Source organism: Myotis yumanensis, unplaced genomic scaffold (assembly GCF_028538775.1).
Source record: "Myotis yumanensis isolate MYYU_CA2020_CCGP unplaced genomic scaffold, mMyoYum1.0.hap1 SCAF_4, whole genome shotgun sequence".
Classification (NCBI taxonomy): domain Eukaryota; kingdom Metazoa; phylum Chordata; class Mammalia; order Chiroptera; family Vespertilionidae; genus Myotis; species Myotis yumanensis.
The window spans coordinates 73,556,091-73,583,997 of record NW_027223755.1 but is presented as its reverse complement, the minus strand read 5'-3'; the positions used below and the strand labels follow the sequence as shown (position 1 = coordinate 73,583,997).

Below are 27,907 nucleotides of genomic sequence, written 5' to 3'. Positions count from 1 at the left end.
ATGTGTGTATGGAATCTGACTTGACCAGCCCCCTAATCCCTTACAGGTACCAGTACTTACAAATCCAGAAATTCTGTATTACCTGGGTCCTTAGCATTGATACAGCTCGAGGTACTAACAAAACTCATATGAGACTGATAGATAGTCCATAATCTTATTTATATTAAAAAATATCATTTTTGACCAGATCAGAAGTTCTTCAGAAGATAAAGGTAAGTGCCATCTCTCTTTCATATGCAAGTCAAATATAATTATTATGAGATAATTAAGTGTTCTCAGTGGTTAGTGTCACCAGGCCTGATACATTCATGACCACTTTAGGTTATATTTGAGGTTGAATATTCATATCAATTAGTCAAGATGCTCTCTCTTCTGGGTAATGCTGAATAAATGCAAATTTTACTTTAAAGGCTTTCCTTTCCCAGAATCTATACAGACCTCTCTCTTGGTTGCAATTCAACTAATTAGGCTTCAATTTTCTGTCACAATCCCTTTCTAGCAATTAGGTTTTTTTTGAAGATACAATCTTTCCACATTGACTGAACTTCATTGTTTTCAAATCTTCTGTCACACATTTTCAGATTAGTTTCATGAGTTGTGTTTTCACTCTCAAATAGTTCTGAGTTGCTTCACCTTACATTCTGAGTGTGTGAAATTAGCTGTAGTCAATGGGGTTTTCATCCTTTGGTTCTCAAAGAGAGGTCCCTGGATCAGCATCATTGGCTTCCATCACCCGGGAACTTAGTAGAACTGAAACTTCTGGGACTTCGATCCAAACCCAGGGAATCCAAAATTCTCAGGACAAGCCCAGGAATCTATGTTTTAACATGCTCTCGTGGTGATTCTGATACACACAGACAGCCACTACAAAAGATACATTCCATTGGATAATTAGTGTGAATTCCAGGTGGTTGTTAAAATTATTGAAAAATATCCAATTTGCTTACTTAAAAATAAGTTAGCCATTGACTAGAGCTTGAACTGCTTTGTGTGTGTGTGTACAAAAATTGATGTTAATCTTTGTGATTGGGGGAAAGTGGGTGAAGGGTGCAGGGTACCTCTCTACTATTTTTATAACTTGCTGTGCATCTATAGTTATTTCAAAATAAAAAGTTCTATTAAAAACTTGAAAATGTATGATTTTTATAGTGAAGAGAATTTTACTTTTATATGGAAAGGATAAGATGTTTTCATGGCACATAAATAAGGAAACAACCCTTACTAAGCAACCTGTTTCATGTTGAAATCTCTCTCTTACTCTTGTTCTTCTTACCAATGGGAGAGAAAGAGAGAAACACATGAGTTCCAAAGATACAACGTCTATTTGGGAATAGCATAACACAATAAGCAGTTAAGTTGATATCCCTCAAATTAAAAAATTACTCAGAATATGTTCTCAGAATTAACAAAAAGCATTTTGTTGTTCATGGATATCAGAGCTTAATTCATCAAAGTAGAAGTATAAGCTTTATAGATCTTCATTGATATAATTATGCTTCAAAGGATAAAAAAAATTACCATGTGTTAGAGATACGTCTTTGTGGTAGTTCAGGTCCCCTGGGAAGCAGATGCCAAGATAAAAATAGACATGCAAGAAATTTATCAGGGATGCTCCTGAAGGTAAAGAGGAGGAAGTATGAGTCGGCAGTAAAGCTGTCAGACCACAGTGTAGGTCTAATACCTGTGAAAGGTGAGGGGGAAGCAAAGAGAATTAGTAAGAAGTCCTAGACTGCAGGGGTCTAAGTAAGTTTTGTCCATTGCAAGGGGGAAGTCCTTAAGTGAAAAGTTGCCTTATAGATTAGTCCCATGATTGACAGCAATAAACCAGCATTAGCTGTCCCTCTGTACTTAGTCACTGGCTGGGAGCAGCCCAGGGGAAGTGCAGCCTCAGCTCAGCACCCAGGTGGACGCAGAGGGCTGGGCTGCCAACCAGCTACGCCCCCTGCAGTGGGAGATCTGCGTGGGTGCATTTTCATGGCTACTGGAGTTTTAAACCAAGTGATTTCAAAACATAAAACACATAATTACAAAAACAGTATATGCTCTGCCTGTTCAAACGATGTCGCTATCACGACATAATGGTGTCATATTTTAGATCTTCCAAATTATCTTTCTCATACTTGGAAATCTCTGAAATGACAGAACAAATGGTAACTAAGATGTTTAAAGGAATTCAGTGTTGAAATTTTTGAAAATATGAGACCAGAATATTCTAACCCAACAATTTTCAATCCTTTTCATCTCGTGGCACACGTAACCTAATTATTAAAATTTTGCACCACACCAAAAAATATAGTCTAATTTTTGCCAGTCTGACAAAAAAAATAGGTATAATTTTGATTCATTCACACCAGATGGCTATTGTTGGGTTGGCTGTTGTTATTTTTGTATTGGACAATCTTAGGGGAAGGAGGGAAGTGCCCCTGATTAAATAGTCAGGCATTGCAGGTTTTAAAAATTCTTGTGGCACACCAGTTGAAAGTTGCTGTTCTAATGTATCATGTGATAAAAATTAATATAATAGCTTGCATGCATACATTGTAATTCTTTCATGATTCTATCATTCACGTGGTATGCTATACACTGACAGACATAAAGCCACAACTCAGGTATGGTAGTGCCTGTAGGAGCAAAGCTACAGATACCTTTCAGCGTTCTATGATGGAGCCAGAAGTGCACATCACAGCCATTAATGACGTGTTTTCTTGTTTGTTTTTAATTAATAGACTTTATGTAAAGAGAATTCACAAATACCCCCTTCCCCTAACTACCCCTTCCAAGTTCCCCCTATTATTAATATCTGGCATTAGTATAGTACATTTGAAGAGCCAGTATTGATACATTAGTATCATGAATTAAAGCCCATAGTCTATATTTTGGTTCCTCTCTTTGTGTTGTGCATTCTGTGGGTTTTCACAAATGTATAAAGACATGTCTCTACCATTACAATATCATACAGAATAGTTTTACTGCCATAAAAATCCCCTGCGTGCCACCTGTTCATCCCCACTACTTCCCTCCCCACAAGCCCCTGGCTACGACTGGTCTTTTAACTATTTTGATAGTTTTGCTTTTTCTGGAATATCACATAGTTGGAATCAAACAGTAAGTAGCTTTTTCAAATTGCTTTCTTTCACTTAGGAATATGCATTTAAGTTTCCTCCATATCTTTTCAATATACATTAAATGTTCTTCATATATTGAAAGATCGTTTCTCTGTCTTATTGTATGGATGTACCACAGTTAACTTACCCATTCACCTTAGTTGCTTCTGAGTTTGAGGAATTAGGAATAAAGCTGCTATCAACATTCATGTAATAGTCTTTTGTTTAGCTCATTTGGGTAAATACCATTTATTTTTAAGATTTTCACAAACTTGAATAAATGCCAAGAAATGTGAATGCTGGATTACACATTGAGAGAATGTTTAGTTTTGTATGAAACTGCCAAAATGCCTTAGGAAGTAGTTGTACCACATTAATAACTCTTTTTATAAGACAGCTATTTTTTGGCCCCTTTAAAAGGCAAAAATAATACCTTCATGAAATCTTATCAGCTCCCCTGTGAGGGAGCCAAAGGTGATTGTCTCTTCAGACAGAAGAAAATAATAAAGCCGGGAGGACAGGTAGAGATTTTCTCTACTCAGCACTGGAGATCCCGGAACCTTTCTAGTACAAAACAAAGCTTTAATCATAAGTTGGAATTTCTGAAAATAACTTAGTGTTTATGGCTGTTTCCACCTGAACCTCAGCTATTAATTAACATTCTTTTGATAAGTGAACTTTGAGACTCTGGCTGGAGTCAACGCTTGTATTTCCAAAACTTTGTGAACAATATTGTTGGTAGTTTCTAAATATATGTTTACTGAAAATAACAACAGGAGGTAATGCTGACTGTAGAGAAGGTATTAATTTTCTTCTAGCTTTTCAGTCAATGAGGATAGATTTTAAATCCTTTTCCATCCTCTTTAAAAAAAGTTCTGCAAAGAGAAACAGATGGTCTACCCCGCCTAGCACACCTGTTTTACTGGTTACTGTTTGTCAGACAAAGCTTCAGACACACAAGACTCACCCTGACTTACTAAAATGCCGCGTAATTATAATATGCATGTCTCTCTCCAGAGAGTAAAGGAACTGAGTGTTTCCCAGCTTTCCTTAAGCACCATTGCCATTAATAGAAGCAGATTTTACTTCAAAAAAAAGGAAAGCACTCTCCCTCCCTGGAGTGTGCCCCGCCTTCCCTTTACCTTCCTCCTCCCCCTCCCTGCCCCAGGCACCTTAACATTGGCTTCTTCACTCCCAAGCTCCAAGGGCCCTTCCTTTGCCTCTGTAACTCATTTCCTAGGCCCATTTCTTCTAGGAATTACTTTTTCCACCTCTGTTACTTACCCAATAAATGATATCTTAGGGGAAATAAGCAAGGAAAGATCTACTGCTTTTTGTTCATACTATAAAAGTAAAGCATAGTCAGTGTAATAATTTTAAGAACACAAGACAATATAATGATACGATTAAAACCACCCCAGATTTCAGCACCCAAAGGTAATTACTATTGATATTTTGAGTAATATACTTTCAGGTGTTTCTCAACATGTAGGCTTATAAAACTAAAATAATACTATATACAGAAGTGGGTAAAAGTGGGTTAACAACAATAATAAATAATACAATAGTTAATAAATAAGTGATAATATAGGAATAAACTATATTTTGTGTACTCACAACTGTAAACCTACTTTTGCCAGCCCCTGTATGTTGCACTGTTTTTAAAAACTCTTTTTTTAAAACCTGCATCATGTTCTGTATATCTGTCATTGTTAAATACAGAACTAATTAACACCATCATTTTTTATAGCTGCATAGTATTCAATTGTATAGTTATATCATATTTTTTACAAATATTTTATTGATTATCAATTAGGTTATTCTAATTTCTTGGTTTAATATGTAAAGGTTATAGAAAATATTCTTGAGGATTTATTTTTATTATCTTCTTATATAAATTATTAGTAGTACAATTATAAAATTAAAGCCTATGTACTTTTTTGAGGTTACTATATTTTGCTAAATTGCCCTCCAAAAGGTTTGTATCAACCTAACTCCTACCAACATTACAAAAGAGTTGGCATTTTCTCACCAACTCACCAACCATGGGCATTTGATAGGTTTTTTAAAAAGTATTTTTGGTGAGAAAATATATATCAATGTTGTATCCACTTATATTTCTTTACATCTAAAATATTTTCATGTATTTATTGGCTATTTGTATTAAATTTGTCTTTTGCCCATAGTTCTACTAAATAATATTTTTCTTACTAGATGAAGATGTCACTATATATTAGACTAAGCAAGATGAGTTTACTGAATTTCTAAAGAAACTGCTTTTTTCACATTTCTGTTTGGAAGCCTCAAATTTTAAGTCTTATCCCTAAATGTACATGCAAATTCCTAGAATTCTGCTAAGAAAAAAAATACATATTGCTCGGACAAAATGATACAAAGGGATTATTTTTTACTCTTAAAAGAGAGTAGAAATGACAGTTGAAAAAGTAACTTCTAATAGTCATCTGACAAATTTGGTTATTCACTAGCAGTGAAAATCAGGGCAAACCAAAGAACACAAAACTAATTTATGAGCGCATACACGCTGCTTTTAGTTTATAATTCTCGTGAATTCTTCTTGTGCACTCTAAAATGGTAGTATACAATGTTCGCTCTCTGTATCATTTACAGAAAATAACTGGAACTCAGGAAGTAAATTGGCACATAGCAGGCTCCCTTTGTGAAAATCACGTAGCCACCTGTGTCCCCGTTATGCTTTAATTAGGTATTCCACATCGCACTGGGGAGAGCAAGTCACCCTAAATTAATGCTTTTCCATTGTTTCCTTAGGAACATGGCAAATTTCAGACTTTCAACTAAGTTTCCAGGTTTCGCATTATTCCATGGGTTCTAAAGAATGTGATGTACAGGCAGATGATAGCTTTTCTTACTCTTTCTGAGTCTAGAAAATAAGTAGGTGCCACCTGCTCAGGTTTGCAGAGAAGAGTAAAAAATCCGAGAGCGAAAGTATGTCACATGTGGGTTTGTTGCCATTGTATAGATTGTTTTGGTTAAATTTTTTTAAGCTATCAAGGATGTAATACAACATGTGCAGATTTTCTGTATGTATGGAAACAATGAGTAGAGACTTCGGCTTAAATTCTAGGTCATCAAGAAACAGATCCACAACAGAATTTCTTCGCTTTTATTAACTGCAGAAAGAACGCCTCTCAGGGAGAGAGGAAGCATCGTATTTAATCTGGCTCCCCCTTCACTTCTTCCAGGGGAAGAATGAGCTCTGCACTCAATGTGTATATCAGTGACACAGTACTCTGCTCAGGAAACGAATGGGATCAGTTATCCATTTTAATGCAGGATGAAAATAAAACTGTAAATCTCTTCTTCCTCTAACTGTAGTCATTTCTGAGAGGAAGGGTGGGACATACCAAACATTTGTATAAAATACAGAATAAAATGTGATTTGCGTGTGTGTCAGAAATCCTGTCTTGTTCATATGTTCACTACTGGTTTTACAAGGATATCTTGTTTCCCAGTTAGATTTTGAACTCCTTTGGGGCAGGGACTTCATCTCATATTTTTGTACTCCCTTACAGCATATACAATGAGTGTTTGTTTATGGATTGCTTTGCAAGGCTTTGGGAAAACGAGCTTAACGTATCTACAATTGTGTCACACAATGGATTCATAATAAAACAGGGCCTTATAAGCGCTATTAAAAAATTGTGCTAGACAGGGTTTACTTCACAATAATTAAATAAAGACATGTCTCAGGGTTTTCACAGAGTGTAGAATCTCCACTGAAAATAGACCATTATATGCATAGTCTGCATGTACTGTGTGTGTGAATTACCTACCATGGAAAATCAATTTTAGTCCCAGAAATAATAAGCAATCAAAACTAGAAACACAGCATTTTATAAGGCTGATTCCTAGATAAGAATACATTTTTAGAAACCTGTATTTTTCCTGCAAAAATAACAATTGAAACGGAAAATTGGCCATTGGCTCTTTGTTCTTCAACAACAGACTGTCATTAGACATATCTTTAAGGCTAAACTGGAATTTCAAGTTTTGTTATCCTCCCTTTTTAACTACAATTCTTTATACTCAGAGGACTCAGGTGCAGCTGTGTTCCTGAAATACACACCCACACACCTATACTAGCTTCTAGATATCAGGTGATTAAAAACATTAACTGTATGCATTTTTTTTTTTACAGAAGTGTTTCATGCAGATGCTTATATAGATCAGTCATAATCTGAAGTTTTTATAATGACTTGCACTAATGTATTAGCCTTTATGGACATTTAATAATGGATGAAGATGTGGAATGATCTGTTAAATACATAATAATGTTAAATACATTTAATACATTTTTATTCTATAATAGACTATTTTTAATAAATGACTGCATTCATTTACAAAATGAGTTGTGAGTCAATTATGCGTAAAATAGGTTGACCATATTTGAGTACAAAAATTCTAAAATAAAAAAATAGACTGTGACTCTTATTACTACTATAGTATAATATGATTATTTCCAAACATATTTTTGGTGGTCAGAATTCTTTTAATGGCAATCTACATGGTATACAGAAAAAATATGTAGTAATAAAACCAATGAATTGCATGTCCTATTTGGCCCAAACAGTCCATTCTCTGTCAATTAAGTAAACAAATTCAGTTTTTCAGTTCTCTTAAGATAATTACATTATTTGCTAAATACTTATGTGCCAGGTGCTATGTTAGTTCATCGAATCTTTACAATAATATGACATAGGTATGATTGCAGCCATTTTGCAGATGAAGAAACTGAGACTTAGGAAGGTTGAGTAACTTGCCCAAGGTCACAGAGCTAGTGAATGCATAGCTGAGATTCAGCTCTAGCTGCTTTAGCTTCAAAGCTTATGCCTGTGGTTCTTACTCATCACTGCGAAAAAAAAAATACTTATTGGGCATATGCCATATGTCAGCCACCCTGCTAGATGCCAAGAATAAAGTAGTCAACTAGCAAATTTCTGCTTTCCATGGGACTTAGCAGGAGAGACTAAAAAATTAAAAAGACAAGTGACAAACGTCATTATATTTGTGTGAAGCACCATAGCACAGGTATACTAGTATACCTCCTGGGAATGGGGCATTGCTGAGTCAGAGGGTTCTCCCTCACACCACTGGGTCGTCTAGTTCATGCAGTACTAACTGTTTGATATTCCGCAGCCCAGCACTGCCTCAGTGTCAAGGAGTTTGAAGTAACAGAACATAGAAAAGCTTTTTATTTGTATTACCAACAAATCTATCAGCTGGATCATCCCTCCAACCCTAAAAGAAGGCAGAGGAAGACATGCCTGGAGGGATGATCCACATTCTGTAAGGGAAGCCTGCTGTCAGCCTCAGGAATCAAGCTACTCCTCCAAGTGGCCAGACTGGGTCTCAGACCCACCTGGAAGACAGGGTCAGAGTTTGAAATTTGTACACCAGGACAGATGGCTATCAGTTGGTGAGGACAACCTGATTAATTTATTATTTATTGCTTATTTTATGACTTTTTGGGTGGAGGGGCTCATTTTGGAAAAAGATCCAATTGCATTTTGTGGCAGGCCCATACCCCTCAGAACACTGTCGATCAGACTCATGGCTCCATTTTAACCTAAAACTGTTAGGCTGTTTCTTCCCTTGAAGTACACATCTGATACATGGGATTGTTTTTAATCACTTGACTTGATCAGGTGATCATATATGTATATAAGAATGTCTCCATTCGTAGCTTTAAAATCACCATTACCATTGAGAAACCAAATTTAAATGGTTTCTACATGTGCTCTAGACATTAGTTCCTTTGTAATATTCCAGGAAACAAGTCAAAACAGTCGCACAAAAATCTGTCTCTTGAATTTTCTCCCACTTAGGAGATGCATTAGTTTGCTAGGGCTGCCAAACAAAGTGCCACAGACTGGGTAGCTGGAATCCAAGAGCAAGGTGTTGGCACTATTGGTTTCTTCCGAGGCAACTTTCCTGGCTTGTAGATTGACTGTCATCTCCGTGTGTGTGTGTGTGTGTGTGTGTGTGTGTGTGTGTGTCCTACTTTTCTCTTCTTATAAGGACACATATTGAATTTGGATCCACCCTAGTTACTTCCCTTTCACTTAATCACCTCTTTAAAATCCCTATCTCCAAAAATAGTCACATTCCGAGGAACTGGGAATTAAGACTTCAACATATGAATTTGGGAATGAGGGAGGGGGGGCACAATATGCCCCATAACAGGAGCGTTTACAATATATGAGAGCCTTTCCTGTCCAGTTTATCATTCATTTATAGAGTATAAAGGTTTATGGTAACGTCTCAACTCCTAATAACTACTAAGGTTGGCCTAACTGAGCTCTTCCCCCCACCCCTTTACAGACGGCAGCTTCCTCTAGCACAGTGTTTGCTAGCGGCGGGTGTACACCACTGGACAGGAAGCTAGGTGGTATAAATAACATTGAGTCGCATAGTGAAAGTGATTTAATTCCTTTGCCTTCTTCAGAGGAAGTCCTTGGGCAGTCTGGATTCGCTGGTAATGTTTTTAACACTTGCTAATTCCTCCCTACCCACTCCCCTACTGTTTTGCTAAACAAACAGCAACCAAGCCCCATGCTCAAGAGCCTTTAGTAAGCAACAGCATCTAGTCTCAACTAAATACTATTTTTGTTGAATGTTTGTTATCATTGAATTCACGAGGTCACCCACCATTTCCATTTGTGGTGATTCTGTTTGTCAATTAAAATTGTGATATGTTTTTTTTAAAATTTAAAATGAAATATTTAGGTTAAGAAAAAATAAGTTGAAAGAAAAGTATTAATGATAGCATGAGTGGTAGGCAGATATGGAAAAATCATGAAGGTAGTCTACAAGGGATCTGAAGTCTTGGAAATACTGCTCTTGAGGGTAAGATAAGCAGAAATACTGGTCTTACTGACTCTGAGCTGTTCACTCCTCAGAGCAATAACACTTCTAAGTCTACCCTGAGCCCTCACTCTCAGTACTATTTTTTAAAATATATTTTTATTGATTTCAGAGAGGAAGGGAGAGGGTGAGAGAGATAGAAACATCAATGATGAGAGAGAATCATTGATTAGCTGATTCCTGCACGCCCCCTACTGGGGATTGAGCCTGCAACCTGGCATGTGCCTGGACAGGGAATCACACCGTGACCTCTTGGTTCATAGGTTGAAGCTCAACCACTGAGCACACTGGCCAGGCTCTCAGTACTATTGTGGTCAACCTTGCTTCCAGGAACCTGGTTCACTCCCAGAGTGGCAGGCCTTCTCCTCTTTGAGGAGAAGAGTGGGGCAGAGCTGCCTTCCCCTTTCGTTCTCCTGAAAACTGCCATATAAAGTATCTACTATCCACGGGGCAGGTGCTCACTCTTTGGGACCTTTCCCTTTTATTTCAGTTCCAACCTTGACATGAGTAAAGCTTTCATCTTAATAAAGGAGCAGCTAAACAGAAGTTTAGTCCAGGCACTCCTAGACAAAACAACATTTCTGACTTGGATCTGAAAACTTCCAGGAAATCCCAGCACATATCTGACTCATAGTTACTTCCCAGTCTTGTTCTCTATCTTTGTCACAGTTTTATAATTTAAGGTTTTATTCCTTGCTTCCCTACTGAATTTCTGATTTAATGCTAACTTTAGGACTCAGGTAGCTCAAATAAGAGGCTAGGCTTATATTTGTGTTGGACATTCTAACTTTGTAAAATGTTTTATCCCCAAGAGTAAAATATATCCCCAATCAAAATCGGTTAAATAATCTATTGTATAACTACATGGTGGTTTTAGAAAAATTATTAATACATATTAATATTAAACAAAGAAAGCAGTTTACAAGACAGTACTACTTTTTAAAAGCATTATATATATGTATTGCAATTGATTCATATATAATTGGAAGTTATGCCATAATGTTATCAATGGTTCTTTAGCTGGAGAGATTATAAACATTTTTAATTTAGGCTTTATACTTTTCTATATGCTCTTAATTGTCTACATTTACTTTTTATTTTGTTTAAAATTTAAAATAGAGCTCATGTTTAAAAAAAAAAAGTTCTCTTCAAATGTTTCCAAGATGAGTCTCTGCCATCTAAAATAGTGACCCCTGCCCTGACCAGTTTGGCTCAGTGGATAGAGCGTTGGCCTGGGGACTGAAGGGTCCCAGGTTCGATTCCAGTCAAGGGCATGTACCTTAGTTGCGGGCACATCCCTGGTGGGGGGTGTGCAAGAGGCAGCTGATCGATGTTTCTCTCTCCTCGACGTTTCTAACTCTCTATCCCTCTCCCTTCCTTTCTGTAAAAAAATCAATAAAAATAAAAAATAAAATAGTGACCCCTGCTTCCCAAGACTCAGAGAAATTCCTTTTGCCCTCAGCAGAGGTGCTGAGAAAAGAATAGAAATGCTACATTATTCCTGAACCATTCTCTACCAAGGGACACAGTCCTAGGTGAAATACAGGGCCAACAAAACAAGTTTGGCTGATTTCCTTAGTTCTGGAGTAGTGACCCCCCCCCCCTGCCCCCACCTTGAAGAGATTGAAAAACAATAGTTCTTCTCACAGGATTGTGAAACCAAAACAGCAAGTGAAAAGAGGCTGACACCAGGTTGGAATTTCAATAGCTGGATACTTTATTTTATTCCTTTACAGACATTTATTTTGGCTCCTCAATTATAAAGCTTTCTGTATGGCAATGGTTCTCAATCTTTTTAACCCCATCACCCATCAGATCCAGCATGGCTCCTAAGAGAACTAATTTTCAAAGGGATAAGAAAGCTAGCCTCATGCAGGTGCATATCAGAAGGGGGAAGGGAATTTTACTTGGATAAAAATACTCCTCAATGCTTCCAGTACCCTCCCACACACACTTTGCTAATTACTGCTCTATAATATTTTGTTGCTTTTTATTGAATATTTAGATCAACATCATAGACAATTATGTACTTAAACAAAACAGCTTTACTATATTCTGCTAAACATTGATAGAGCTACTTCCTTCTCCCTTCTCCCTTCTCCCTTCCTACACATACCCTAACTTTCTTTTATGTTTTTAAAACCCATGTGCTTCAGAGGAAGATATTTCTTCTTCAGCTTCGGAGCTAGGTACAGGTTATCTCAACCCCTTGCAGCAATGACTGGTTTTGGAACAGGGCCCAGGCAAATCGGCCCTAGCATTCTGCTGGCCATAGGATTGTTCAGAAATGAGCAGGAGCATCTATGGGAGCCAATGAGATGCCAGCTACTTAGAAAGAGAAGTCCTTGCTTCTTGGGTAAATGCCCCCCCCCCCCCCCCCCCCCCCCCCCGCCCGCCAAGAGACACACTTTTTCTCTGTAAGTCACTTTGTACTGTTGGGAAGCCTGGGACTGTCACAGCCACTCCCCAATGAGGGAAGCTGACCTGAGAATGAAACAACTCCAAGTATAGCATATAAATGGGGGATTTGCGGAGACTACACCAACCGTGAAACCCTTCCTACTTCTAAAGGGCCAAGTGCATACATTTCCTTATTCAGTAAATCAGTTGGGGTAAAGTTTTCCATTTTTTTGCAGCTGAAAGCATACTAATACTGACACAACAAGTGTTATATTAAAGATTTCCTCAAAATACAAATTCATGATCTTAGTGTGAACTGAGTTTCACTTCATAGGTTGGAATGAATAGGGAAAGAAAAGTTGCTTTAGTCTGTAACTGTTGATTTAAGTGAATTGCCTCAAATAGCATCTTAAATATGAATTCTAAAGTTTCCATTAAATACAGCATAATAATATGGTTGGTTACAAGAGTTGAAGGCTTTCAGCAATCACAAAATGCCAATGACCTTAAAGCAAATTTCAATAAGAGAATTTGTGCTTAAACTGTTTTACCTGTAATGTCCTTGAGATCTAATCTTAAAATATCAATGCTGATAAAAAGTAATCAAGATACATTTCTTTGTGAATAATTTATGTATCATATCATCAGGTTGAAGAATGACATTGAAGAGAGATTTCAATAACTATTTATAGTATCATAAAAATAATCCCAATACTTTTTAAAAGTGGTGCCTTTTCAGACAATTCATTCTTTTAAGTAAATTGAAATATTTTAAAATCACAACATTAAAACTATAAAAATAAAAGCAGGTCAACTTTGAAAAAAACTCATCTTCTTCCTTCTCTGGCGAAATCATTTCATATTTTGTTTTGTAGCTGGTATGTCTAGGAAATCAATACATTTAAGGGCGTAGGGAGAGGGGCTGGATATAAAAACAGATGCAAGATAATCCACATGATTATTTTCTAGGAGAAATGTAACTGCATTGGAAGTGAATGTTTCTGAAGATTACTTAGGTACCAAAATAATTTTTGGAAAACCTGTGTTACATTTTGATAGAAAATCTGCTACCCTTCAAAGATGTTTATTTTGGGGTTTCTACTTTTTCTCCATTAAATTCAGCAGTATTTATTTTGCAGACTGCAGATCCATAGGCACTTTGCTATCCATCCTCCATTATTTACTTATATTTAATTTGCTATTTTCATACATTCCTACACATTATAATAGCATGTGGCCACAGAGAAAATGATTGGTCATTTAAATTTAAATTGATTTCTATTTCTCTTCCATAGGAAAATAGGAAAGAGAAATAGATATACCAAAATTGAAAGCTCTTAAACTAAGGGAAAATGTATTAAATTAACTCTCTTCTTTTTGTGTGTGTGTGGATGTTTATGTTTGAGATTTTAGAATGGAAAAGGAGTACTAGTATGTGATAAGGTCCAAACAAACAATATGAGACAATTTGTAGGTTCTATTTTCAAACATTTAAAACATTTTAATCCAATATGAATGTTTTGAGGGGAAGAGGACTCAGAAATAAAATATCTTAATGAGTGAAATTTTGACCAAAATAAATGACATATCTTTGAATATAGCCATGGTTGGTTTGAGGGGACTGGGAGAAAAAGGAGCATGAAATAACTTTGATTACTGGGTACCAGATTGAAGTATGTTCTTTGATTTAAATGGATTTAAAGTTAATGAATTCAAGGGAACTGCTATGAGGTTCTACCTTTTCATATCAAAATGATAACATTAGGCACCCATACTCTTGAGAACCAGATTTGGTAGGGAGAAAGCTAATTGATCTAGGTAGAAACACTTTAGGGAAAAGGACAAGAAGAAAAGAAACCTGACCGTGTATGAAAAATGAGCACTCCCTAAGCTCTACTCTTAGAAGTGGCAAGTTACCTATTTAGATGGGATGATATTTGGGTTCAATGCATTTGTTATATCATTTAATACTTTCTAAATGGAAGCAAACTCAAGTCCTGGAATGTCTGCTCAGTTGTCCTAAACTTTGAAGCTTACTTTAATTTAAAAAAGAAAAGAAAAATCACCAGTGAACATAGATATATGATAAATTTATTCAATTCCTCTCATTAAGTTTGGTGGTAAATTTTCCAAGGTAGATAGGAAGGTTAATTTGGGTATTTGAAATTTAAAGAAACTCCTAGGAATTTATGGTTCTATTTTGGTCCAGGTAAGAAACAGGAGAAAGTCCTTGAAAACTTCTGATTTCTACATTTAAAAAACAAATTGAAGTATAGAGTTTGACAAAAGTAGAAAGCTACTAGCCAAATATAACAAAATAATATTATAGCATTTTATTTTAAAGAAATGAATATTCAAAGAAATTATTTAATATTTTGATAAATCTACTCAATAATAGAGCATGTTAGTCAAACATATCAAATCATGTTAGGTTTAGAGTCCATCTACTGGCTAAAATCCATTATAGTTTCATCCATTTATTCGACAAATATTTATTTAATGCCTATTGTACCAAGCACTATAGACCCGGGGGATAGAGTTGAACAAAAATGTCCCTATCTCATGGAACTTAATTAATAGATTGTACTGCATTGGATTTGTGCTATTAACATAATGACTGGTTAATTTAAACAAGAATTTTGGATGCATTGTATCAAAACAATGTTAAAATTTCCAATAAGAAAATAATAACAAACAAGTATTAAAATGTATTTTTAATTTCATCCTGCTGAGTAGACTTCATTTTGGTGTGTTGATATTCCCCATTAGAGATAACAAAAACCAGTTTGTTAATAAATACCGGCTGGGTGGTTAATCCATTTCCTAAGGAAGATTGGTATAATGTGAAAGCACCAGCTATGTTCAATCTAAGCAATATTGGAAAAACATTAGTCATGAGGACTCAAGGTCTCAAAGGTGGTGTTTTTTTTGTTGTTGTTGTTTTTAAAAAAAACTATATTCTTATTGATTTCAGAAAGGAAAGGAGAGGGAAAGAGAGAGAGAGATAGAAACATCAATAATGAGAAAGAATCCCCCACTAAGGATTGAGCCCGCAACCCAGGCATGTGGACCAGGAATCAAACTGAGACCTCTTGGTTCATAGGTCAATGCTCAATCACTGAGCCATGCCAGCCGGGCAAGAGCCATGTTTTTGAAATGAGCCTACCTTAACTGCAGAATAATAAAGTTGCATTTAGAAAATCCAAGCTCATTACTGAGCAGGTTCAGGGCAAAAATTGACTAATTTCCATGGCCTCATCTTACCCCTGACAAAATGTGCTCCATGGTCAAAAAATGGCAGACCATGACTGAAGCTCATGTTGATGTCGATTATCGATGATTATTTGTGTCATCTATTTTGTGTTGGTTTTACTAAAAAAAATGCAACAATCAGATTAGGAAGATGTCTTATGCTCAACATTAACAGGTCCACCAATCCAGAAGATGACGGAAATCATGACCCAAGAGGTGCAGACAAATGACTTGCAAGAAGTGATCAATAACCTGATTCCGGATTGCATTGGAAGAGGCATAGAAAAGGTTTGCCAATCAATATATTTACCCCACTCTTCTTTGTTAGAAGTCAAAATGTTGGAGAAGCCCAACATTGAACTGGGAAAACTCATGGAGCTTCATGGTGAAGGCTCCTGGGGATGAGACAGGTACTAAAAGTTAAATGAGCTGAAAGATATGCACCTCTGGTCCAAGAATCTGTTTAAAATTCAGACTTTTAATGGTGACAAATAAAAAATCCTATTTGTTAAAAAACCTCGATTGTATCTATGAGTATTGATTTAAATTCTTCAGATGTCTAGATTTTTAAATATTTATTTTTTTCTTCTCACTCCCTATGGAGTAATCCTCTTTGTCAGGCTACTTGTGGCACAGTCAATGAGAACACTAATGAAACATAGAAACAATACTATACCTCTCTTCTTTTTTCTTTTCTTTAATTTTTCCCTCTTTCTCCCTTTAACTCTTGTAGGGTAATCATGTTTTTTTAAGATTAACCTACTCACTCTCTTCTCTGATATCCAATGCAAAACCATTTGTTTATAGTCATCTAATCTTTGAGCCTTTTCCCAAAGCATCACCATAAACCTTCCTTTTCCCCTTTAATCCAATAAATCATTTATTTTTCTATTGTTAAGAAGTTTCTAAAGTTAAATAGATTACAAGGTATTTCTTTTTTTTTTTTTTTTTTTCGCTAAAAGTATTACAAAGTGTATTACATAAGTGTCCTTTTTTCCCCCCCGCCCTTGACAGACCCCTGCCCTCCCTTACCCCCCAGTGTCTTATGTCCATTAGTTATGGTTATATGGATGCATACCAGTCCTTCGGTTGATCTCTTAATCCCCTCCCTCCTCCCCCCCAACCCTCCCTGGCCTTCCCACTGCAGTTTGACAATCAGTTTGAGGCAGCTCTGCCTCTGTATCTATTATTGTTCAAAAGTTTGTAATGGTCTTTATTATCCATGAATGAGTGAGATCATGTGGTATTTTTCCTTCATTGACTGGCTTATTTCACTTAGCATAATGCTCTCCAGTTCCATCCATGCTGTTGCAAATGGTAAGAATTCCTTCTTTTTTACAGCAGCATAGTATTCCATCGTGTAGATGTACCACAGCTTTCTAATCCATTCATCTACTGATGGGCACTTAGGCTGTTTCCAGATCTTAGCTATGGTGAATTGTGCTGCTATGAACATCGGGGTGCATATATCCTTTCTGATTGGTGTTTACAAGGTATTTCTTAATGTATCAGAGAATGGCTGGTGGGTCTGAACAAGCCAATCTTGAAGCTACATTTCTTGATCTGTACCAAATTATGTCTTTACCTTTGTCCTCTACACATGTAACAGGAACAGGAAGAACCTCAGGCTTATCATCTTATATAGTGTTAAGTGGGTACTGGGCTGATGGTTGTAGGTAGCAAAGCCAGTGTGGTCATCTTTTACAAATCCTGGGAGATGTGTCTGGGCCTTAGTGGTCGTGGGTGCTCTTCTTAATGAGGAAGACATGACACCTCTTTTTCATCCTTTGGGTCATGGGTGATGACTCCAAGGCAACAAAGTCCACATTCAACATCCTGTTGCCTGTTAACACTTGCTAAAACCTGCTTGGAAGTGTACACATTTATGTAAATAAAAAGTATTATGTAGGCAGCACAAATACATGCAATAATTTGGGAAAGACAGTTTTGTGATGTATGCCACCCTCAAGGTGTAACGGCTTGGCTTTCTTATACCACTCGTCAAAATGTGCAACTAAGCTTGCTGGCTGCTGGCAGGGGAGCTGCTAGTGCTATCACTGAGGGGAAGTGAGTGAGAGTTGAGAGAGCCCTCTATCTTCTCTGAGTCTGGGCCATATATTTAGAGCCTTTCTTTGAATTCAAGGGAAGTTGTTTGCTTTATTTATTGTCTGTTGCTGTAATTTTTCTTGTTATGACATAAAGGTAGGAAAGCGTTTTATGCCCTTTGGATGTACTTGGAATATCAGCATTAAACAGAACCAGAGGTATCATGTCTTACAGTGAACTCTGTGTTTCCATTTTGTGGGGTCAGACCTCCATGCACTAAAAGACGCTGGGGAATTTCCCCGGCAGACAGCTGAGTAGGCTGGCACCAGCTCTTCCTCCACCATTGGTTTCAGTATTTCAAAGGGAAGCTTTTTAAAGGCGGGAAAAATCGACACACTTCAGACATTACATAATAGGTGAATCAAAGTCCCACAATGTCACACAGTGTTTCTCAATGTCACAGTGGCAGGTCTTCTGTTTTAGCATCTGCTGTCAGTTCTATCTTCTACCCCTAAAATGAAGCCCTCTCAAAAGTCCCTGCCTCTAGTTTGCAGGTCCTGTTCCCACTGCCTAGTCTTTCCAAAGCAGCAAAGCAGCCTTTTCTGATGGCCTGCAGCTCTTTGCCACAGTTCCAGAATTATCCCCAACCCTGTCTGTTCTCTGTGAAGTGGAGGCATTCTCACACCCTCTACTCTGTACTTGGCCTCAGGGAGAGCCACTGTGACACACTGATAGGGCAGCTAAGAGCTCATCCCAGTCTAAGGTAACCCCATGAAGCTTAGGCCACAGAGGAGGGAGTGCAAGAAATGCTGCTTTTTGGCCTGGTTGGTGTAGTTCAGTGGTTGAGCATTGACCTTATGAACCAGGAGGTCACAGTTTAATTCCTGGCCTGGGTTTTGGCTCTATCCGAGTGCAGGAGGCAGCCAATTGATGTTTCTCTCTCATTGATGTTTCTATCTCTCCTTCTCCCTATCTTTCTCTAATATATATATATATATATATATATATATATATATATATATACACACATATATATATACACACACACACGTGCACGCGCGCACACACACACACACACATACTGAGTGGCCAGATTATTATGACCACCTGACGTTTGTGGGCAAATTAGCCGTACACTGCATCGTATGGGATATGGAAGCCGAAGGCCTGTTCGAACACCTTTGCTGTCTGCAGTTACCAAAATAAAACGTCTCCAATTCGCACAGGAACACAAAGATTGGACAGTTGAGCATTGGAAAAAAGTCATGTGGTCCGATGAAACACGTTTCCAGTTGCATCATGCAGATGGCAGAGTGAGAATTTGGCGGAAACAGCATGAAAGCAGGCACCCCACATGCATGAGTACAACCCTTCAAGCTGGTGGGGGCAGTGTTATGGTTTGGGGCATGTTTTCCTGGCATGATTTGGGCCCTTTAATTTGTGTGGAACAACATCTGAATAGCACAACATACCTAAGTATCGTTGCCGATCAAGTTCATCCTATCATGTTGATGGCGTATCCCAATGGAGATGACTTCTTCCAACAAGACAATGTGACATGCCAGAGTGCTCGTATTGTGCAGGAGTGGTTTCAAGAACATGAGGGAGATTTTACCTTGCTTAGGTGGCCCCCACAATCACCAGATCTCAATCCAATGGAGCATTTGTGGGACAAAGTTAAAAGAGCCATCAGGCAGCTGGTTCCACAACCATCAAATCTCACAGAACTGGACAGTGCTATTCATCAGGCATGGTGTCAGATTCCTCACATCACCTTTAAACATCTCATGGAGTCGATGCCAAGAAGAATTGCCACAGTATTGAAGGCAAAAGGTGGCCCAACGAAGTACTGATGGGGTGGTCATAATAATCTGGCCACTCAGTATATATAAATGCTGGTTTTCTTTTCACTCTTAAATTCAACTCCAAACTTCTTATGCCAGGCTTCTCACTCATCAGTGGGGCTCCCTCCTCCACACACAAAGTGCTGTTCCAAGGTGCTGGGGTCTAATGTGGAGCAAATATTTGGGGAGGCCTTACAAGTTTCTGCCCAGGCTCGTCACTGATAAGCTGCCCATCATCCGAGCCACCATGATCCCCTGAAGTCTAGTGAGTCTGTGAATTCTGTGTCAAATTAGGGGCATAAGAACCTATCTAAAATCTCACTTTCCTAGGGATCCCATGGCGCCAGTACCTATTTCTGTCCCCTCCCAAATGTTCTGCCAGGGAGTGAAATGTGGTTCCTCATCCCTCTCCTTTATCCCTCTCCTTCCCAGATTTAGGCATTCTCTACTTCTTTCCTCACTACACTCATTTCTCTACCTTCAAGGACATCTGTTAGAACCACTTTAATGAATTTAGGCCAGAGATCACTAACCTGTGGCTGGCGGAAGTTTTGGGTTGACTCATGCAGTATTTTTTGTTTGTTGAAATGAAATTAGTCACCAGCATTTAAAAATTGGATGAGTTCACATAAAAATCTATAATTCTAATTTCCTGTGGAAATTTGGCAAAAACGGGCTTCTACTGCATGGCCGTTACCAGTTGGGGCAGAGAAGGGCTGTCCCACCAGAGGCTCGGTCTCTGCTCAGGCCCAGCCCCGCCCACTTCACCAATTAGTTAACAGCACCTGCCTGACCTGAAGAGCATAGACTTTGGGATGCTAGGCTGTGGTCTTTCACAAAAGCCAGGGAGAGGGGCTGTTTGGGAGGATATTGCCCCTAGAACATACTAGTATGTATAGGCCAAGATGAGGGAGTGTAAAATCTGGTTATCTTTGCTCCACATTAACAATAAAAATAGCTACCACATTCAGGGATTGCATCGAAGCCTAGGCCCCTCCCAGAAGCAATGCCATTTAATCCTTGCAGAAGCCATGTGACAGAAGGACTATTAATCCCATTTTACGGATGGGAAGACAGGTTCTGAGAAAAATGACTTGGCCAAGTCACAAAACTAATAAATAGTAGACCTTGAAATGCAAGTATATGTGACTCTGCTACTGGGTTATATGGCCTTTCGGTCCATGGACATCTGTGGCCCTTCTTCAAGGGATTAAAGGCACCGAAATTAACTGCCAAGTTTAATGAGATCAGCCTGAATTGGAAGTGAAATCACCTTGGCACTAAGTGAAAACCAGTGCCTTCCTCCACTCCTGCTCCCTCCAGAAGGAGGCTATTTTCTAAACACCCCTTGAAGAGCAGCAGTTATTCAATAGATGTGTTAATTTTATTTTTTATTTATTCATTTTTAAAATATAGTTTATTGATTTTTTACAGAGAGGAAGGGAGAGGGATAGAGAGTTAGAAATATCGATGGGAGAGAAACATCAATCAGCTGCCTCCTGCACACCTCCTACTGGGGATGTGCCCGCAACCAAGGTACATGCCTTTGACCGGAATCGAACCTGGGACCTTTCGGTCTGCAGGCTGACGCCCTATCCACGGAGCCAAACCGGTTAGGGCGATATGTTAATTTTATTAACCCTGGGTGCTTGCCTTCAATTTTATTTTATTATTTAAAATATATTTTTATTGATTTCAGAGAGGAAGGGAGAGGGAGAGAGAGATAGAAACATCAATGATGAGAGAATCATTGATCGGCTGTCTCCTGCACGCCCCCTACTGGGGATCAAGCCTGCAACCTGGGCATGTGCCCTTGACCGGAATTGAACCCAGGACTCCTCAGTCCGCAGGCCAATGCTCTATCCACTAAGCCAAACCAGCTAGGGCTGCCTTAAGTTTTAAAGTGTGTGAGAGAGTATTTGTGTGGCAGGGAGGAGACAAGGAGAGGGGCTGAGGAAGGAGAACACTCATGATCCTTCCTATGGTGGGCCACAGAGCTGTTGAAAAGAAAAATACAGACATACTACAAGTAAAGTGTTTTCCAAAATGTAAAATAGCTACAGAAAAAGAAAGCCTTAAAATGAGTCCAAATGCTTTGGGTTTTGCCTTAGCCAGTTGCGCAGTGGTTAGAGCATTGGCCATGCATTTGATTTGGGTCAAGGGCACTTACCTCTGTTGCAGGCTCCATCCCAGCCCACGGGGGCATGTGGGAGGCAACCAACTGAGGTGTCTCTTTCACATTGATGTTTCTCACTCTCTGTCTCTCGCGCTCCCTTCCACTCTCTCTAAAAATCGATGGGCTCTAGCCCATTGTTTGGCTCAGTAGATAGAGCATCAGCCCCGGACTGAAGGGTCCCAGGTTGATTCTAGTCAAGGGCATATGCCTGGGTTGCAGGGTCGATCTCCAGTAGGGGGCGTGCAGGAGGCAGCCGATAAATGATTCTCTCTCATCATTGATGTTTCTATTTCTCTCTCCCTCTCCCTTCCTCTCTGATATCAATAAAAATATATTTTAAAAAATCAAAAATGGGAAAAAATATCGAGTGAGAGTTAACAACAACAAAAAGCTTTGAGATTTTTAATTTGTTTTTTGGTGTGTGTGTAAATTCATAGAAGTAGAATACTACCGAATATGATAAACTTTAAGGTTGACAAACTAATGAATTCAGAATCAAGCATTTAATCAAACCTGTAGGTTTGAATTTGTATATTTATAGTGTAATGAATTTCACATTGTCTAATAGAGTAAAAATTTATATTTTATTAGCATTTAGTTATATATTTTGAAACAATAATTGATGCTTCATAAACTTATAATGAAATTTTCTCTCATGAATTTAAGCTAAAAATATAATGATCTATGTTGTGGTTAAGTAATATTTTAAGATATTTTTTAAATTGTTTTTTTTTAGAGGTACATATTGAAAGAGATAAATTGATATGCTGTGAGGGAGTTCCTTCAAAACAGTGCAACTGTTTAGTATCACACATGAAAGAAAATTAGATTATTGAATAACAGATAAGGAGGCTATATAGATGCTGATGGAATTATAATTCCATTTCTAGATAAGATAGATGGGAAACTTCATGCAATTAATTTTGTACAGTCTGTAAAAAACAACAACCTAACAACACCCTGACAACTAGATTGATTTTAGAAGCACAGTAATAGTGTTTCCTTTTGGGGGTTGGGGGACCCAGAAAAAAAAAAAAACTGTGAAATTTTACTATGTGAAACAGTTCCTTAGTTAATTTGTCAGTTAATGATTTGTCAGTTGTTGTTTTTTCTGACTGAGGTTATTCTCTGGTATTCAGTGAATCTAGATTTTAAACCCTGCCAGATATCCTAAAGCTAAACAACAAGGTCTATTGATGGCAGTTCCTAGTTCTTTTACAACTACTACTTAAGGTCTAATATTGCTCATATAAAAAGACTAGAGGCCTGGTGCATAAAATTCGTGCACTCGGGGGGTCCCTCAGCCCAGCCTGTGCCCTCTCGCAGTCTGGGAGCCCTCGGGGGATGTCTGAAAGCCCATGGGGAGTGGGCCTAAGTCAGCAGTCGGACATCCTTAGTGCTGCTGTGGAGGCAGGAGAGGCTCCCGCCATCACTGCTGTGCTGGCAGCCGTCCGCCTGGCTTGTGGCTGAGCAGCACTCCCCCTATGGGAGTGCACTGATCACCAGGGGGCAGCTCCTGCATTGAGCATCTGCCCCCTGGTGGTCAGTGCACATCATAGCAACCAGTCGTTCCTCCGTTCAGTCGATTTGCATATTAGCCTTTTATTATATAGGATAATAACTAAATGGCATTTACTACATTAATGTCCTGAACTAAGGATTCATGTATATTACCATTGCATACTGGAAACTGAGGCTCAGAGAGGTAAAATGACTTGCCTAACGTCACCCAGCATGTAACTGGCTGAGGTTGGTCCCAAACCCTGATCTCCTGGAGTATTCTTTCCATTGGAGACACTGGTCTCATTGCTTTGGCCTCTGCCAACTAATGTTTTACACCCACTGATATCCTTGTATTCTGCTTATTGCTAATCTGTAGTGTTGTCAATGTGGACATATTTATCAGACCTCTCAACAAAGGACATGTTAAATAACGACACTAGTACGGCATCAACAAAATTTAGACTGTGATAAATTCTACATGACCAGTTGCTTTAATAAGGTTTTAAGGAAAACTAAATGGGAGTGAGTACCTATAGATTAAAAGAGACAAGAGACAGACCAACCAAATGCTTTGTGTTTTGAAACTTGTTTGAATCCTGATTCAAATAAAGCAACTGAAAAAAAAAACATTATTAACCAATCAGGAAAATTTAAACAACGGGTATTTAATGATATTAAGGAATTGGTAACTTTTACATGTAATGCTGGTATTGTGTGTGGTTAAGTATCTAATATGTAAAGATATTTTTAAAAATCGTTATTTATTAGAAGTACATACTGAAAGAGATAAATTGATATGCTGTTAGAGAGTTCCTTCAAAACAGTGCAACAGGTGGAGATGATTGGTCTTTAGTTGGTAATTGTTAAAGCTGTGCTTGGGGCACCTGAGGGTTCATTATATTATCCTGCCTACTTTTGAGTCTGTTTCACATCTTCCACAAAAGAATGCATTGTAGCCCCACCGGTGTGGTTCAGTGGTTGACAGTGGACCCATGACCCAGGTCAGGGGTTTAATTCTGGTCAGGGGTTTAATTCTGGTCATGCCTGGTTGCAGGCTCATCCCCAGTAGGGGGCGTGCAGGAGGCGGCCGATCAATGATTCTCATCACTGATGTTTCTCTCTCTCTCCCCCTCTCTTTTCCTCTCTGAAATCAATAAAAACATATAAAATATTTTTTTAAAATAATGTATTGTTCAACTATGACCCCAGAGTAGAACATTCCTTTGATTTTAAATTGTATAATGCCTCATTTCAGGAATGCCTCTGAAGGGGACTAGAAGTAATCTATCCAATCTCCAAGTCCCCTTCCTTTACTTTCGGGCACAGAGTTGGAGGTGAGGGAGTGGTGATGGGGTGGGGGTGGGTGGGGGGGTTGTTCTCTCCTCCTCCCCCTTCCAGGGTCCAGTTGCAAGCTGGATAACCTACAAAAGATTTCTAATCTTTCTTAAACTAAAGCCTGAATTAGGGGGCGGGGGAGGGGGTAGATGTATAGGGAGAAATGTCGGTTGACAGCATTGTTTAATCTTTGGTCTTGATTTTGCTAATTAATCACTTTGTGGTCACAGAGCAGAAGAACGTATACCTTTAATTTTTCTGCTCACGTGACAATGTTTTTGTTTTTAGGGTCCTTTTTGCTGTACAGGAAATTCCCGGAGAGCTGACGTCACCACCCCGGGTTACAGTAATTACTGTATTGACGCTACTTGTTTTCAAAGCTTACAAAGTTGCGGTGCCGCGTCAGGACAGTTTCAGAGTTCAGACTTAAGTCATTGTTTTTCTGTGATTTGATCTTCGGGCAGCGTTGACCCTGGAGCCCTGAGAAGAGCTGGATTTCTTTTTTTAGATCCCTGTTGATCTATTTCCCAGGTCCGGGGCATAAAGCAGAGCACGCGCTACACTCACACCCCCGGTAGGGGAAGCACTGGCAGCGTTTACGGCCGCAGTGCGCCTGCGCAGCTGGTTCCCACCAACTCGCCCGCCATTCCCCGTCCGGCTAGCAGGGGGCGCTGTGACGCAATGGACCAGGCCTCTCCCTAGGGCTCTGGAACCGAGTGCAAAAGGGCGGGAGGCGAGGCGGGCTGAGGGGCGTTCTATCCTCGAGAGCCCTGGTCTCTATCGCCCTTTGTCCTCCAGCCTCCCGGGGGCACTGGGCCTGCGGGCCTGGTTGCTAGGCGGAAGCGGGGCGCGGCGGCGGCCGCGGCGGCGGCCCGGGCGTTTGAAAAGCGGCTACGCAGGCGGCAAAAGGTCCTCAGGCGGCGGGTCGCCCCGGGTTGCCGACTGGCCCGGCGGGTGGCAGAGCCGCCGTTTGCCTTGAGTCGGGCAGGGTTAGGAGGAGCCGGGCTGGCGGCCCGGGGTCGGGGAGCCGGGCGCGCTGCAGGCGGCGGCGGGGCCGGGCCGCGGAGCGGGGGCCGGGCGGCGGGGTCGGGAGCGAGCGGTGGGGGCCCCGCCGGGGGTCGCGGGTCCCCCGAAACTCACCCGGGCCCCTTCCCTCCAGCAGACCCCGCCTGCGGGCCGCAGCCCGCGACCATGGTCTCCAAGTCCGACCAGCTGCTCATCGTCGTGTCCATCCTGGAAGGTGAGCGGCCCAGGACTTCCTTTTGCAAGTGCTGCTTCCTGAGTGTTCACCGGGGTTGTGCGGGCCCCGAGGACCTTGTCATCCCGCCTCCGTGGTCCCCAAAGACTGGCTCAGAGCCGTGCGCGGAGAGGCCTGCTAGGCAATTGATTTGAACGTCTCCCGGGAGTCGGGGCGCCGGGAAGGAGAGGTGGCATTTCGCGCAGCCCCCGGGGGGGTGGGGGGGAACGATTTCCAGCCGCAGCCTGTCGCTGACACTCGCTGGGAGCCGAGGCTGTGCCTGCACCGCACGTTCTGTTCAGCCACCTGCCGGCAAAGGCGTTTTTTCAAGAACTCTCCTTGCACTCGAATACGTGTTGCTGCCGTTTCGGAGGAGCGTGGAGGCCATGGCCTTTGCAAGGCTGGGCGGAGGTCTGGGGGGTTGTGAGGGGGGCCTGTTACACACGCCCCGGCGTTGGGGTTTGTGGGAGAGCCCTGGAGGGCCAGGCTCTGTGCCGGGAATGGAGGGGTACACTGGTGCTGGTTCTAACAGCTGGGGATGGCGAATGTGTCCACAAACAGTTCATGGGGTCAGGCAGCGGGGTGACCCCCTTTGTGGGGAGCCGGGGGAGGCTGCCTGGAGCAGGTGAAGTTTATTTGGGTCCCAAAGGCTGGTTAGGGACTTGTCAGGTGACAAAAGGGAGGAGGGGGCCTTCCGGGCAAAGGGAAGCGCCAAGTGCACGTAAGGTGTCGAAAAGCAAGGCATGTTCTGTGATTTTTTTTGTGGGGTGAGAGGGAAGTAAACACGGCGAACCCCTATTTTTGGAGTTTTGGAACAGTAGAATGACAAGAACCCATAAAGCAGCGGTTCTCAACCTGTGGGTCGTGAACAATGAAAATACATCCTGCATATCAGATATTTTCATGACGATTTATAACAGTAGCAAAATTACAGTTAGGAAGTAGCCACGAAAATAATTTTACGGTTGGGGGTCACCACAACATGAGGAACTGTGTGAAAGGGTCGCGGCATTAGGAAGGTTGAGAACCACTGCAAGAGTTGGGATAGCGTTAACTGTCAGGTCACTAATTGTTGGAAGTCACAGGACTGAAAGCCCATTGTCATTTTGTTAACGAAAGCTTTTGGACCTGGCGCTGTATCCAGTGCTGTGAGGAAATGGGAATACGAGGCACCCCCTTTCCATTCGAGGATGTGGGGGTCTTGTCTCCTTGGGAGTATCAAATCAGTGTGCGGGCAGCACACACTATGTTGGGGTAGACTATATGGAATGTGTAGGATATGAGCTATAAACGTAGGTTTTGGGGATGGTGGGAATGATGGCTGAAGTGCTCTGAATGGTAAGTAAGCTTTAGATAGGTGGACAAGCAGGGCGAGGTGGGCAGGAGCACGGTAGGTGGGACGGTGAAGAGGTAGCCGACAAACAGGGTAGGTAGGGGAAGGTGAATATTTAGGAATGTGGTGAGACATAAGCTTGTGTAACTAGAGTGAACAGGCCTTGGAGGCTCTTGAAAGACAAATAGTTTAATGTGCTAAATAACAGAGAGGCGTGATACATTCCCAGGCAGGATAAAGTTTTTTGCAAGTTTAGTAGCAGCGTGCAGGGTGGAGAACCTGGAATCAGGGATGTCAGTTAGGTGTTGCCACAAACAAACCTGAAGCTGGCATTTGGTCCTCCCTCCAAACTGTTCCTCCTCTTGTGTTTGTATTTCTATTCATCATAACCACGCCGTTGCCTCAAGCCCGGGACCTGGGAGTCATCCTCTTCCTTTCTATCCCCAACTTCCAAATTGTCACCAAGAGTTGTTGCTTTTATTTTTAAAATAATAGCAGATGGTTCAGAGAAACTTTACATGAATGAGCTTCTATTGTGAGTGCCCTGCTTTGGGGTCCTCATTATCTACCTAATCTATTGTAACAATAATTCATAAGCATTTTCTTCCTTTCTAGAAAATACCTCCCGTCCACGTTACTATCTGGGGATGCTCTTTCTGAAATGCACATCCCATTTTCTTAAAATCCTCCGGTGTCCTAAAGGATAATGTCTGTATTTCTTAGAATAGCATACCCTTTATGGGAGACCACTTGCCTGCCTTTCAGCCTTTCTCC

The 27,907-nt window shown here is 40.2% G+C and overlaps 1 protein-coding gene and 1 pseudogene across 2 annotated transcripts in view; both read left to right on the top strand.

The window, feature by feature from the left end:
• The first annotated feature begins 1,608 nt into the window (after positions 1-1,608).
• LOC139009448 (small ribosomal subunit protein eS1-like) lies at positions 1,609-16,134 on the top strand (annotated as a pseudogene).
• A 9,246-nt stretch (positions 16,135-25,380) lies between these two features.
• CEP120 (centrosomal protein 120) overlaps positions 25,381-27,907 on the top strand; it is a 64,790-nt gene continuing 62,263 nt past the window's right edge. For both annotated transcript variants that reach the window (XM_070412535.1, XM_070412534.1), the window contains exons 1-2: positions 25,381-25,472; positions 25,726-25,803. In XM_070412535.1, coding sequence (XP_070268636.1) covers positions 25,755-25,803 — 49 coding nt within the window. In that variant the 5' untranslated portion in view covers positions 25,381-25,472; positions 25,726-25,754. The remainder of the gene's footprint in view (positions 25,473-25,725; positions 25,804-27,907) is intronic.